Source organism: Oryzias latipes, chromosome 8 (genome assembly GCF_053564925.1).
Source record: "Oryzias latipes strain Hd-rR chromosome 8, Olatipes_Hd-rR_3.1".
Classification (NCBI taxonomy): domain Eukaryota; kingdom Metazoa; phylum Chordata; class Actinopteri; order Beloniformes; family Adrianichthyidae; genus Oryzias; species Oryzias latipes.
Genome location: NC_136244.1, coordinates 3,332,904 through 3,348,006, shown reverse-complemented (window position 1 = coordinate 3,348,006; position 15,103 = coordinate 3,332,904). Strand labels below are relative to the sequence as shown.

General features: G+C 46.9%; 1 protein-coding gene across 2 annotated transcripts; it reads left to right on the top strand.

Annotated features, from left to right (window-relative positions):
* The first annotated feature begins 1,019 nt into the window (after positions 1–1,019).
* Positions 1,020–14,674, top strand: traf7 (TNF receptor-associated factor 7). 2 transcript variants are annotated; one of them, XM_011478621.4, is made up of 21 exons: positions 1,020–1,160; positions 4,114–4,334; positions 4,430–4,518; positions 4,596–4,712; positions 4,791–4,883; positions 6,893–6,926; positions 7,009–7,231; positions 7,304–7,438; positions 7,536–7,631; positions 7,704–7,825; positions 8,606–8,679; positions 8,780–8,828; positions 8,915–9,042; positions 9,811–9,893; positions 9,980–10,019; positions 10,108–10,224; positions 10,461–10,583; positions 11,453–11,572; positions 11,722–11,853; positions 13,727–13,846; positions 13,931–14,674. In XM_011478621.4, exons 2-21 carry the CDS (start codon positions 4,283–4,285, stop codon positions 13,943–13,945), a joined length of 1,962 nt encoding a protein of 653 aa, XP_011476923.2. In that variant the 5' UTR covers positions 1,020–1,160; positions 4,114–4,282; the 3' UTR covers positions 13,946–14,674. The 2 variants fall into 2 exon arrangements, with proteins under 2 accessions (XP_011476923.2, XP_004071899.1); XM_004071851.5 differs by having other exon boundaries at positions 4,427–4,518.
* Positions 14,675–15,103: the final 429 nt, after the last annotated feature.

The window sequence follows — 15,103 nt, the reverse complement described above, 5'->3', positions numbered from 1 at the left end:
TATAGCCTTGACCAGACGTTCTTTACCTTGGCCTACTTGGTAGTAAGTAAAACACTTGGTGGCTATTCCCAAATTCACATCATGTAAGGAATGCTTAAGACTTGCTTTGTTCATTAGAGATTCTCCTCTGATTGGGGGCGGGACTGTTGGTGCAGAACATCCCTGCTCCCCTTCCCATTATCCATAACTGAAAACGCTCACTCTCACTCATTTACTTTTCTAAAGTTTGTAAATAAATATGTACTACCGTCTGACTTTATCTGTATCAAGCAGGGTGAGCTTAGACCAGGGTCTCCTGTTTCATCAGATATCATCATATTATCATTAGATAACACTGGCTTTGTTCTGAGTTTGTTCCAGTTACCTTTATGTCATGTTAGGACAATGGTGGGATTTGGTACATTCATGAAAAGACATTGTAAGTATGCAATACATGAGAAAATAGGACTCCTCTGCTCCTCCTGTAGATGAGTAAGATACACTTTCATCTACAGTTTTTTTTTTTTAACATTTCAAAGCAAATTAAACTGGGGAGGTCAAAGGGAGTCTTTATATGGTCACACCTTGTGCTGCGTGTCCCTGTCTGTTCTGTGTCCCACTTTTTCCTAACTAGCCTTTTTCCCTTCAAACTCGCCCGAACTTTTTCATTCAAGTTTTCCTAAATAACATTTTTGGTTAATTGCAAAAATAAAAATGGGACCCAAAAAAAGTTAATTTTGTAATAACATAGTGGCAACACTTGATCTTCCAGCTCCTCCGCGACGTTGGTTAGTTCCAGCATTAGCCTCAGCAAGAACCACCCCTCTAAAAAAATTAAACTAAAAACACGTAACATTACAAGTGCTGAGCTTTCGAAGTAAAACTTGTTGAGTTCTTCTGACAAATTCTAGTTCTTCTGATCTGTCAGCTCGCCTTCAGCAAGAGCTAACAACAACGTAATAAAAGTATTTGGCAATACTATTCTGTGCAGTTTTTACTTTGGAATTTACCTTTCACAAGTGGACTTTGGGGAGTGTAGTCCATAACTAAACATAAGAGCAGTGACATCACCTTGTACGTACTACACATCCCAGAATACACTGCTTCCTCAATGGTTGGTAACGAGAGGAAAAGAGGAAGAATTCATCCACAGACATGGAGTAATGCAGGCGAAACAAAATGTAAGTTTTTGACCCTTTTCCCCGTCGACCGTTTTAAAAAACTTGTTGATCCAGTTAGAAAACAGTCCAAATTATCCGGTTGTACTTAGCAGCGTTCGCTGAAGGCTGCTAGAAGGAGTGATGCTAATTAAGACAGGGAAATTAGCTAACTTAAGCTAGCAAATTCTTTAGATTGTTGAGAATAATGTTTGAAAAGACGACAATCATATAAACATAACCCAGCGAGGTGGTCTCATTTCCTTTTTTCCGCGCGGGTGAGTAGTTTTATGTGTTAAGTTTTAACATTTATTCGGACATATTCACCGGAAAGCAGCGAACTTTGGCTGCGTTCCGCCCCCTTTCTGCTGGCTCGAGCTTCTTCTCCTTTGCGGGCTTGTTGCGGCGGCACACGGAGGCGCTGTGCGGGGCAGAGGGCACCTCCTGCACCTCCAGTTTGTGGGACTAACTTCCCAAAAATGCGGTTCATTTGAATAAAACATTAAAATTCCCACTCTGACCTTCTTTTGATCTATTTTCAAAGGGTTCCCAGCAGTGTTTAATTTACGAATATGCCGTTGTTAGACTAAAACGTCAATGCCTGTGTCGTTTTGTTGGACATAGTTTCAGCAGAGCGGTTGGAGTTCATTAGAAATTCACCTCTGAGTTGTGGGCCAGACCATTTTGCAAAGCAACCCTGCCCCCCTTCCCTTCCCCGTTGCTGAGAGCTCTCCGTTCACATGCTTCCCCGCTAGCTTACAGCCCAGCACACCCCCCAACCTAACATCAGTAGTGCATTAGATCCATTTTTATTGTTAAAGTAGGTTTTTTTTGTTTAAAAAGATTCATGTTTGGGAAGTCTAGATTGTATTCTCCCAGCGCTCTGCTTCCTTGGGTTTCCATTGTTCGGAGTAAGGTCAGCCTGCCTGTTTCTCGCTGTAGACGAGATTTAAATCTACTGCCATGTCGCCTAGCCCTACAGTCCAGTTTTGTGCCAGATTCCTGCTTAGACGAGGAAAACAAGTGGATGCATCGGAATGGAGCGGAGCACAAATACAATCAAACTGCATTTTTTCCTTCTGCTCCTGACAATCATTTTAATTAATAAATACTACGAAACGCAGTTTGATGCTTATTTTTTTTAAGATTCTCATTAATTTTTCCTATACAGTAAAGCCTTCTTTTTCGCGGGGGTTACGTTCCAAAAAGAACCCGTGATAGGCAAAATCCGGCGTTTGGCACGCTGTTTTACGTACGTGTACATATTAAACTGCAACGTTATTGACGCACAGGTAGAGAAGTCGTGGAGGGACTTTTTAGCCAATCAGAATGCGGAACACAATGCACGATGCAAATCCATGAAGTAGCAAAACCGTGAAAAGTAAACCGCGTTATAGCGAGGGATCCCTGTATACTGTTTTTTTGCTGGATTATGTAAAGAAGTTTTGACAAAGGTTTTGGTAAAAGCCAACAATTTCAAGAACATGAGGCGCACTGAACTAAAAGAGGCATTAGAGGAGACAAAAGATTAAGAGATAAGTGTATCAGTCAGTCAGTCAGACTTTATTAAGTGCGTTCACAGTAACTCTAGAAGTTGTTAGCGTTAGCCACGTTAGCGTAATCCCAACACCATCCAAACATGTTGACAGAGCGGTATGTTCTTCTCAGAGCCACTTCTCCATCAGTAAACACAACCAGAATTAATCCACACATAAGGTGCTCTAGACCAGTGTTTTTCAACCAGTGTGCCGCGGCACACTAGTGTGTCGTGGGAGACGGTCAAGTGTGCCGTGGGAAATTACTCTCATTAACTGATCTAAAAACATTTTCCATCTCCAGGATATCAGCTCTGTGTTCATCCAAACAGGCCCTGATAAAACACTGAGAAATTAGGAATATGAAAGATCGTAAAACATTTTTTTCTTTGTGTTTATTTGATTGTATTAAAGACATTTTGATAAGATTGACGGTACCGCGATTTAGCCGCAGCTTCAGCTCTGTTTTTGGAAAAGTCCCGCCCCTTTAACTGTCTCCACCAATCATTCTTGGAGTCTTAATCACAAATCATCAGTCTGACCAATCAGAAGTGGTTAAAGTCTTCACTTCTTTGTTTCGATTTAGCTCATAAGTCTCTCAGTTCTAACAAAAATACCAGCTAAAGCTCGTCTTTAGCGGTGTAGCTTTCCACAGAATCCGGTGTCAGACCGTGGTAAAAGTGAACAAAACAATGAAGCTCAGAGACGCTTGTCTGTCTGCGGTCGGTCGATATTTTTGCACTACATCTCCCATGATGCATTGGGTTAAAGTGACAGTGTCTTAGCGCACAATGAGTCTCTCCTCTTAACGTCTTAAAACTACAACAAAGACACATCAAACAGTTTTTAAATCTTTTAACTCAACTTTTATTACATCTTTAAAAAAAACAGCTGCAGCTTCCAGCTTTTTCTGCCATAATTATCACAAAAATGCATGTGAGATTATGGAGGGACTGTAGATTAATCCAGACTATGAGCTTTTCCCAGTTTTTCTTTTTTCCTTTTTTTTTGGATGCTGTTGTGCCGCGGGATTTTTGTCAAGGTTAAAGTGTGCCGTGGCTCAAAAAAAGTTGAAAAACACTGCTCTAGATTATAAAGTGCACTGTTTTAAAAAAAACAAAACAATTAAAGCTTTTATCAGATCAAAAACCCCATGTTCATCAGAGTTGATCTTTAAACAATTGTCTTTGTTCATATCTTTGATATTTAATTGTTTTCTTTATTGGGAGCAGAAGCAGAACAATGTGATGTTTATTGTTTTTCTTTGATCATTACAGCTGATTCATCAGTCGTCATTTCTTTTAAGTTATTCAGACTCTTTCATTTTAGCTTCCAGTCAGTTCCCTTCCTCCTCCTCGAGGGAGGAAGGTGTACTCGTCTTCCATTTTTGTGGAACGTTAACCTCCTTCCGTGATGGTTATTCACCGCGCTGTGCTTCTCAGATCTGAGACCAGCCCGCTGCTGGCGTTTCCTCCAGTGTTGGATCTGTTATGCGCGGCGGTAAAACTCCCTACAACCTATACTCCGGAGGAGCAGCAGCACCACCCACGTCCTCCTCCTCCAGCAGCCCCTCCACCCCCCATCCATCCCACTTTTTCCTCTGCGGGCAGGATGGAGGCGTCGTTTGGCCCCGCCTTCTCAGCGGTGGCTTCTGGAGCCAAAGGTGAAACACAGATTATACCTTTCCTTTGGTTTGTCCTCAAATCCGACAAAATGAGATCTGCTTTTTCCAATTGCTCTGTGTTTTTTTTGTAGCAGAAGCATCCAACAGTTACAAACAACACCGGAGGACTCCCTCCTCCACCTCCACCCTCAACTACTCCCCTCGTGAGGAGGAGGATGGAATGGTAAAAAGAATGCACACTCCCTGTAAACGTTGCTCCTGTCAGTGCTAAACTCCTCTGGATGCTTTCTTCATCCTCAGCCTCCCATCGGCACTCCCCGAAGATCCGACTCCGCCATCTCCGTGCGATCCCTGCACTCCGAGTCCAACATGTCCCTTCGCTCCACGTTCTCTCTGCACGAGGAGGAGGAGGACGCGGTAAGACTGGAGGAAGGGTAAACCTCGCTCGCGCTCTGCGGCCGCCTCTCTAATGGAGCGCGTCTGTCTTTGCCGCAGGAGCCTCAGGTGTTTGCAGAGCAGCCGTCGGTCAAGCTGTGCTGCCAGCTGTGCTGCAGCGTCTTCAAGGACCCCGTCATCACCACCTGCGGGGTGAGCCTCCTCCCAATCTCCTGCTTCCGGTTTCTCCAACTCTGCTGCTGTTTGTGGGAAATAAATGCCGGATAGATGCTGAACTCCAGAGATTTTAGCTGCTCGTCTGCAACCTGTGGTTGCCGTTAGCAACGTTTCTGCTGCTCGCATTCCAACATTTGGCGGATAAATCTTCCTCCTGCGCGTTCTGGTGGGTGGGTGGAGGGAGGGAGCCGGACAAATTCAACAAATCCCAATCAGCCAATGCCAAGTGTGAGGAATTGGACTCCAGTAACGTCAGTTCTCGAGAGCTTAAATAGCTGTAAAAACAACAAAAAAATCTGAAAATATAGCAGATACATGCAAAGTCTAGGAATTTGTACAGCAAATATTTATGAGCTAGAGCCTGGTTCGCATAGCCGGCAGTAAATCGGACCTTTTCCCGCTGCGTGTTGGACTCCGGCAGGGCTGCCTTTCATCACCGGTTCTGTTTGTAGTTTTTATGGACAGAATTTCTAGGTGCAGCCAGGGCTGGATGGGGTCTGGTTTGGGGGTCAGGATGACCTCTCTGCTCTTTGCAGATGATGTTGTCCTGTTAGCTTCATTGAGCCAGGAAGCGTCTGGAATGAGGGTTAGCAGCGCTAAATCTGAGGCCATGGTTCTTGAACGGAGAAAGGTAGTTTGCCATCTCTGGGTGGGTGGAGTGCTCCTGCCCCAGGTGGAGGAGTTTAAGGCGTTTAGGGGCTTGTTCACGAGTGAGGGAAGACCGTGAGATTGACAGGCGGATGGGAGCAGCGTCCGTGGTTATGTGGTCGCTGTATCGGTCCGTTGTGGTGAAGAGAGAGCTGAGCCAGAAATTAAAGTTCTCAATTTACCGGTTGATCTTTGTTCCAATACTCACCTATAAATGAGCTCTGGGTCATGACCGAAAGAACGAGGTCCTGAAAACAAGCGGCAGAATGAGCTTCCTCTGTAGGGGGGCTGGGCTCTCCCTTCGGGGTAGACGCTGGGTCACCCATGGAGAGCTTGGAGTAGAAACGCTTCTCCTCCACAACCAGAGGAACCAGTTGAGGTGGCTCAGGCATCCACTCCGGATGCCTCCTTGATGCCTCCCTGGGGAGGTGTTCCGGGCATGTCCCACTGGGCGGAGGCCCCGGGGAAGACCCAGGACACGCTGGGGAGACTAAGTCTCTCGGCTGGCCTGGGAACACCTCGGGGTCTCCCCAGAGGAACTGGAGGAAGTGGCCGGGGCGAGGGAAGTCTGGGGATCTATGCTTATGACTGCTGCCCCCCTGAACCGGACCCGCTTAAGCAGAAGATGGATGGATATTTATACAGGGATCCCTCGCTATAATGCGGTTCACTTCTTGTTGTCTCGTTTTCCACATTTGAACGAGTATTTTAGGACAATTTGGCATGTTTTTTTACAGTGTTCTGCGTTCTGATTGGCTGTTGACCTGATCAGTCAATTTCCTCCATCTCTGTCACCCGAACAGAATGCGTTCAGTTTGCAAAAGACCACATAAATTTTCATCGCAATCAGATCTTTGTCTTCCTCCTATAATTCTGGACTTATTTTTCTATGAAGCTTTGAACTTTGAGAGTTTGAACAAACGAGAAAAGTCTGAAAATCTTCATGTCTGTCTGAGAAACGCTGAAAAAGTGTGCATAGAGGAGTTTTACTACCGACTACTTATTGGATTTTACTTATCACAAGTAATTTTAGCAACGTTGTTGACATTCTTTTTATCACCGTAACTTACGCAATCATCGTAATTCTAGCGGATTCTGTAGCGGAGAAAAGCACTGAATAGCAACACTAAATTAATAAAAAATACAACGCCGATATGCAATACTACGTTTGTAAATGATGAGTTACGGTATGTTAAATAGCATGTTATGTCACTGGCGTTGCCGTTGGCAACCATCCATTTGTCTGCTGGAAAAGGCTCACGGCTAGTTTGCTTTGGACCGTCCTGCGATTGTTGCAGCACGGTCAGGAATTTGAACGTTTCCGTTTGTCTCTGCAGCACACCTTCTGCAGACGCTGCGCCTTGACTTCAGGTGAGTTTCTACCGGCGTGGATTTACCGCTTGGCGTTGTGATTTGGTTCATTCCAACTTCCTGTCGCCCTCCCACCTCACAGATAAGTGCCCGGTGGATGCCGCCAAGCTCACCGTCGTGGTGAACAACATCGCCGTCGCTGAGCAGATCGGGGAGCTTTTTGTCCACTGCAAATACGGCTGCAGAGCTACCACCCCCGGAGGGGGCGGAGCTCCTGCCCCTACCTCCAACGTGGCAGGAAAGCCCGGAGCGTTTGAGGTGGACCCTCTGGGCTGCCCATTCACCATTAAACTGTCTACGCGCAAGTACGCCCCGCAGAACCGAACCCAGAACCGCGCGTTTGGGCCGCTCTGACCTGTGCGTCTGTTTCTGCTCAGAGAGCACGAGTCCAGCTGCGACTACCGGCCGGTCCGCTGCCCCAACAACCCCTCCTGCCCCCCACTGCTCACCATGAACCTGGAGGCGCACCTCAAGGAATGCGAGCACATCAAATGTCCACACTCCAAATACGGGTGAGCGTCTGAGCCGGTTGTGTTCCGGCTCTGAATCCACGTCATTCCACAGGTGAAGATGCCGGGATCTCATTCTGCCCCCCCCACACACATACAGGTGCACCTTCATCGGGAACCAGGACACGTACGAAACCCACCTGGAGGTGTGCAAGTTCGAAGGCCTGAAGGAGTTCCTGCAGCAGACGGACGACAGGTCCGTAAACACGCCGCCGTTGGCGCTGCGTTTGCGGTTCCGTCTTTGTGGACCTGATGTGTCGCCGTTCAGGTTCCACGAGATGCAGCTGACCCTGGCCCAGAAGGACCAGGACATCGCCTTCCTGCGCTCCATGCTGGGAAAACTCTCTGAGAAGCTGGACCAGCTGGAGAAAAACCTGGAACTCAAGTTTGGTGAGGGCAGCTTTTTCCTCTCCGGCGCTCCTGATGGATGTTGACGGAATCCGACGGGAGCGTTTGGAGTTTGCCGACGCTCCTGTCGGCTTCCTCCGAAGAAAACTCAGCTCAGTGGCCTTGTGGTAGAGCGTCTGCCTTGTGACTGGAAAGTCGTGAGTTCCAATCCAGGTCGAGTCATACCAAACACTCTAAAAATGGGACCCAATGCCTCCCTGGTTGACACTCAGCATTAAGAGGCTGGATTTGGGGGTTAAACCACCAAAAGGTCTGCAGCTCCCCGCTCCCCCAGGGGAGGGGTCACCTGTTCTAGGTGTGTGACAGCTGATGGGACTTTGAACTGCTGCTCACATGCAGGGATCCTAGACCGAGTCCTCCCAGAGGAACACGTGCCTGATCCCTCAGCAGATCTCTGTCTGTGATCGGTTTAAAGACGAACGGCTTCACCATCATTGATGTTAGCGGCTGGAACCTGGGATGAGCAGCCAAACTTTAAAATTCAGCTGGAAGAGAATCCTGTGAGAACTCGACCATCTTCAGACAGAGCTCTCACATCCTAAAAGTCCACGCCGATCCTCTTCGGTTCTATTTTCAACGTTTTTTCACTTTTCACTCTGATTATGCCGTTTTTAGCCAAAATCCCAAAAAGCTGTTGCTTGGTGTAGCTGCATTAGGCTGTGAGTGAGTCTGCCGAGCTGAGGTCGGATCCAGTGAACTCGGCGTTCAGGTGAACGTGCAGGTCTTCTTCAGCTCCCCTCATTTCCTGCTGGTGTTTTGCAGACATGTTGGATGAGAACCAGAGCAAACTGAGCGAAGACCTGATGGAGTTTCGCCGCGACGCCTCCATGCTCAACGTAAGTGAACGCTGACCAGGAGGAGCGCGTGAAACGGGAAAGGCGGGGGGCGCTTTCGTGATGCTGAAACTAAAGGCTCATGTGGTTGTAACTCCTGCAGGACGAGCTGTCCCACATCAACGCCAGACTCAACATGGGGATCCTGGGATGTGAGTTCCTGTCTGGTCTCCTGTCTGGTGCTTCCACACCTGGATTCAGTTCAGTTTGCAGCATTTGTTGAAATGTTTGTGTGCAGCTTATGATCCACAGCAGATCTTCAAGTGTAAGGGGACCTTTGTGGGCCACCAGGGGCCCGTCTGGTGTCTGTGCGTCTACTCCACCGGAGACCTGCTGTTTTCAGGCTCCTCTGATAAGACAATTAAGGTAACCCCCCCCCAAACAAAAGATTGTTTTATGCAGTTATTTTAAACTTTTGGTGCTTTTTCACAAACAACCAGAGTTTACTGTCTAAAGATGGACACACACACGCATGCAGACTCACACACACACACAAACTTGCACATGTACCCCTCGCACACACACACACACACACACTCACATACAAAACTCAAAAAACTCATGCACACACACATTTACAAGCTTAAAAACTCATGCACACATGTGCATAAATACATGCACACACTTACACATGAACACATCCACATGCACACACGTCCACATGCACACACTTACACATTCACATATGCACACATGTACACTCAAGCACATGCTCACACCCGCTTGCACACGTGCCCCCCACACACAAACGCATGCACACACATACACATGCGCACACACGTATGCAGACTTGCATGCACAGAAACACACACAGGAAAACGCACAAACACGTGAACATACACAAACACACATGCGCATGCGTACACATGCTAACGCTTATACACACATGCATTCAGGCACATGATTTTTTTTTTCTATATTATTTTTTACATTTTTTTCAGTTTTTCATTTATAGTATTTACATATTACAATATAAACAAACAAACAATAAAAAAAAAAGAACAGGCGGAAACGTATGAAGCTTGTTAGACGCCTATCCTCCAATATGCTTCAATGTCCATGCTGATCGTTTTAACAAACCAGATACAAACAAATCAAAACAATCCATTCAATGTATTGTTTGTTTGCTGTCAGGTGTGGGACACGTGCACCACCTACAAGTGTCAGAAAACCCTGGAGGGACACGACGGCATCGTTTTGGCTCTGTGCATCCAGGGGTAACTCCACAGAAACCACAACTTTAAAGAATAAAAAAACAACCATCCCCCCAGACGTTGACCCCACTGTCTCTCTGTTTCCATAGCAACAGGCTGTACAGCGGCTCTGCGGACTGCACCATCATTGTAAGTCGTCCCGCCGCGTCGCCTCTTCCCTTTGACGTGAGCGGCTGGGCTGACGGGGGCGGCGTCTTTCTGTGTTTTACGCCTGCAGGTGTGGGACATCCAGACTCTGCAGAAAGTCAACACCATCCGCGCCCACGACAACCCCGTGTGCACGCTGGTCTCCTCCCACAACATGCTGTTCAGCGGCTCCCTTAAAGCCATCAAGGTGCGTCTGCTGTCGTCATCAGCGCAAAGGTTTGGGGAGGAGAGGATGATGGGAGAAAGTCTGAAGATAAACAGCATCAGAGGTTCCGTCTGCATCCCTGCTTCATAGTTCTGAGTCAGCGCTCTCTCCCAACTCCTCGCCGGCCTCCGGCGTTGTCCCGGTTCCTCCTCGGCTCTGTCGCAGATGGTCGCAGACTAATGGAAGGTAAACAGCTGGACTGTTGTCATGTGTTTAAGGTTTGGGACATCGTGGGGACGGAGCTGAAACTCAAGAAGGAGCTGACCGGTCTCAATCACTGGGTCCGAGCGCTGGTGGCCTCCCAGAACCACCTGTACAGCGGCTCCTACCAAACCATCAAGGTATGAGGGGGAAGTTATTTATTTCACCTCTTCTTTTAAAAAAAAAGTGTTTTAATACCCAGCATGCAACATGACTGTTGAATGTTTATAATCCTTCCTGCAATTTAGAAAGAGCTTTGGAGCAAATGCTGTTAGACACACAGGAGGGGTTAGTTTCTGCATCCCAGAAAGCATGAAGGTCAGTACCTGCTGCAGGTACAAGTCACAGAAGACGGACCAAACATCCCTGGGATATCCGTCACAGGAAAAAAAAAGGAAGAGGAAAAGCAAAACATGGAACAGAAGAAGTAGAATTCTGGGATAGATCCTGTTGTTCCTGCTGTCTGAACTAGCTGAGAACATTTTCCCATGATCCTCTTCTTCCACACAGGCGAAGGTTCCAGATCCTCCGTCGTTTGTCTGTTTGGCACAGAGAGAAGATCTGTTCTGTTATTTTTCTGTAAACGATCCTGAATCCCTGAGGATCGTTGATCTGTGCAAATACAGAAATAATCCTTTTGAGAAGAAAAAGTCCAATTCTTCAGAAGGATTTAGGAAATGAAGTGTAAGCTATGGTGAAAGCTGCCACATAGCTGACATCGGTCCATTTCCTCACCAGATCAGTCTATTTAAAGCAATCCAAAAAAAAAAAAAACTAGCAAATGTCGACACGTTTTTTTTTTACTCTGATCTAAATAGAAACCTGTTCTGTTAACATTATTCATGTTTGCCTTCATTCGTCTCATTTTCAGTCTGTTTAATCAAATTTGTCATAGATTAAGTTACGTTATTTTTATTGTTGATTCCTCGGCTGCTTTTATTTTGACGCGGTCGCTGGTATATACATTAGCGGCGGTGGCGGCTAACAAACGTCTCCCCCCGTCTGTCAGATTTGGGACATCCGCTCCTTGGAGTGCGTCCACGTCCTGCAGACCAGCGGGGGCAGCGTCTACTCCATCGCCGTCACCAACCACCACATCGTCTGCGGCACCTATGAGAACCTGATCCACGTAAGAGCGCCCCCTGTCTGTTCGCTGGGTCAACGCTCAGTTCTGCTGCTCCCCTTGAGCAAGGCACTGTGTTTGAACCTGAGCAGCCTCCGCGTACGAAGTGAAGACGCTCCCTCCAGGCAGGTGACGCTCATGTATTTCCTCTGCAGGTGTGGGACATTGAGTCCAAAGAGCAGGTGCGGACCCTGACGGGCCACGTGGGCACCGTCTACGCGCTGGCCGTCATCTCCACGCCGGACCAGACCAAAGTGTTCAGCGCCTCCTACGACCGCTCCCTCAGGGTGAGAGTCGCTGACGCAGAGGCCCGGGCCAGCATTCTGAAAACAGCATTTGGGCGGGGCAAAGCAAAGTTTGACCCGTTGGTTCACCCATTGGACAGCCCACCTGTCAATCAAAACAACCTCCACACCCCTAAAAATGATCACAAAAGAGCTCCAGGAAGTTTGGGCTTCTGGACTTTCATATTCACCAACGCTCCATATGTTTGTGTTTCTGTCCGCCACATTATCCAGAACCGCAGGAGAGGTTCTGGATAATGCCTGCCCCCCCCCCAATTGATGACATCACAGCGGGAGAAACTGTCAAAAAGATGAATGCGGTCAAGCTCTCTTCTGGAGCGGTCTTTCCTTTCTACCTCGTAGTTCATCTTTCCCAGTTTAGCTCGTTCTTTTAGAGCGATGATACTGCTTTTTTTAAACAGCGCACCCTGTTCTGTGTCCTGATTGGCTGGAGACCCTGTCAATCAATCTCCTCCGTCTGTCCTGTACAGAAACGTGGAGCTCTTCAGATCTACAGAAATCTGTGATGGATCAGATCTTTGTTTTCATTCTAAGTTCCTGGACTTAATTTCTATGAAGGTTTGAGAATTTAAACAAGAGAAAAGGGTGAAAATGTTCATGTCTGTCTGAGAAAAGTGTAGAAAGTGAGTAGTGAGGAGTTTCACTGCCATAAACGTCTGTAATCATTCTCTCTGGATTTCACCCATAACTGGTTCTTTTTGGAACGTAACTCCTGCAACAAACGAGGGAACTCTATACTGATGAAAAGGCAACGCAGATATATGCGTAGCTGCAGCAGAAGACACAGAAATGAGCTTTTTCGTGGTTACTGGATGAGAAACAGACGTGCAGGACACAGCTGCTCAGTTTTATTGCAAACTGTGAGACATGTGAGGAGCTGCAGCTTCAACGTCTCAGCGAGAAAATGACGACAGAGGATCCACTATTTACTATTATTATTTTTACTGTATCAGTAGATGTTTTCTTTTTTGTCTTTGAAAATCACAGAGAGAGTTATTTGGTCATTTTTTATTTCATAAATAGTGTTATTTATTCTATTTAAAGGATCATGAATGAATCAAACTTTATTATAGGGCTTTACAATGAAAGACAGACAAAAGAAGTTAAAAGAAAAACAGTTATTGTGGCCTCACAAGAAAAAGTTTGGGGCCTCCGCTCTAGCATCCATGCTGTGTTGGAAGATTTGTTCTTTTTCATTCTTCTGATCATTAAAACACCACCTGAACGCAGCATTTCTCTACGTTTTACATGAGGTTCATCAAGCCGTTGGTGCCATTGCCTTTAAAATGAGAACAAAAGTTTTAACCTAAAAACTCTAAAATGTTTGGTTTTAAAATATAATTTTCCATCCAAATGTTTTCATCCAGATTCCATGTTATTTCTTTCTCACTCCACTCTTCTGCTCCTGGTTCGGCCCTTCTGTCCAATTTTAGAACTTTGTAACCCGCCAGTCAAAATAATTGCCCACCCCTGCCTTAGGGTGACCAAAGTGTAAAATGGTTGCTATGGAGATAAAACCAACGGGAGAGCTGCTATTTTGAAAAAAGTGTTTCATCTCCTAAACCCGTTTTGTCCCTTTTGGGGTCACCGGGCTGCCGGAGCCCATCCCTGCCACCCGTGGGGGAGGGGACATCCTGGTCAGGTCACCAGGGTGAAAAAAAGTTATTTTTTTTGTTTTTTATGAATTTCTCTTGTGCAGCTTGGACCAGGGTGGCCGGGGCACAGAGGGGAGAGAGGGCGGGTCAAAAGGGGGTGGCGAGGGCAGGCCATACCATCTGTCCACTACTGAGGAGGAGATCAAAAGTGGAATCTGTTTGCTTCCTGAAAAAGCCTCTTGTTTTGTTCTGTTCTTCAGGTGTGGAGCATGGACAACATGATCTGCACCCAGACCCTGCTGAGACACCAGGGCAGTGTGACGGCGCTGGCCGTGTCCAGAGGACGCCTCTTCTCTGGAGCCGTTGACAGCACCGTCAAGGTTGGGGGGGCCGCCGCCCACCACCGTCAGCCGATGGAGCTGCTTCTGCGTCAGTCATGTGACCGTGTCTCCTCTCCGTTCCAGGTGTGGACCTGCTGAAGAGGCTCAGCGGGCGTCAGGCCGACTCGGGCGCTCTGAAGCCGTCGGCGTGGCCGTGACTCTGCAGACGACGCCTGGAGCACTGAGCTCAGTGATGGAAAGGTTGTCGCTTTGACACCACATGTTTGTTCTTTTATAGTTTTGCAGATATCAGTGTTGTGATTCTCCTCTGAGCTTTTAACACTCGCGCTTTGTCGTGTCCTCGGCGTTACGTCTTTTCTAAAAACTCCTCGGAGAAGCCGCTAAACCTCTGCAGTGGCGGTTCCACTGAGCTCCACCCAGAGCCGTCAAACGGTTGTAACCTTGTGTATAAAAGTTTCCACGCTCCGCCCCCCCTCCTCACTCCCCGGACAGGAAGCTGGGCGGCGCTCCTGACCCGTCTCTGAGGGGAAACGACCAATTGGTTCACTCCAGGGTTCTGAACCCGACAAACAGCTAAAGCGAAAACGGTCCCCGCAAAGTCCTCCGCCGGTTTCTGGACCCATATTGGGTTGAAAATATGAACAAATTTCTGAGGAAGCGTAAGAAGACTGAAGATCTTCATGGTGTTAATCGTTTTGGCTGAACCAGGTTTTTTACTGTTTCTTTTTTTAAAACCCAGTTCACAGGAAGAACAGGGAAAGAAAACGATGAAGAGTTACACCCCACCTAAACTTTCAGTAACATCTTATATACTTGTAGTAATTTAAGATGCAGTTGGTCCTTGATCAATAAAAATGTTGTACACTTTGTTGTGTGTGTGAGTGTGTGAGTGTGTGTCAGCTGAAAACTTGTCCTTTCCAGCAGCTGAGCAAACAGATGGAGCTGATAGCCTCACGTGTTGGACACATTTTACTTTAACAGCAGGGGTTCTGAATATTTGGACACACTAGGTGTATATTTGAATAAACCCCTTTTGTAGTTTAGACTAAACTTTGTTCATCTTGCTCATATTTGCAGCAATGTTTTTGTTGGATTAGAGGGAAAAGTAAAGGTGGGAAGAAGAGAGAGAGAGATGGGGGGGGGGGGGGGTGCGCGGTAGAACTGTGAAGCAGCATAAAGTAACAAGTTGCTGTATGTTTATAATCAAATCTAAAAGGGGCGGAGCCTGTCCACACACACACTCAAATGTAACAAACATACCTGTTGGCTCCAAAAATGTTCACATACAAACATGTA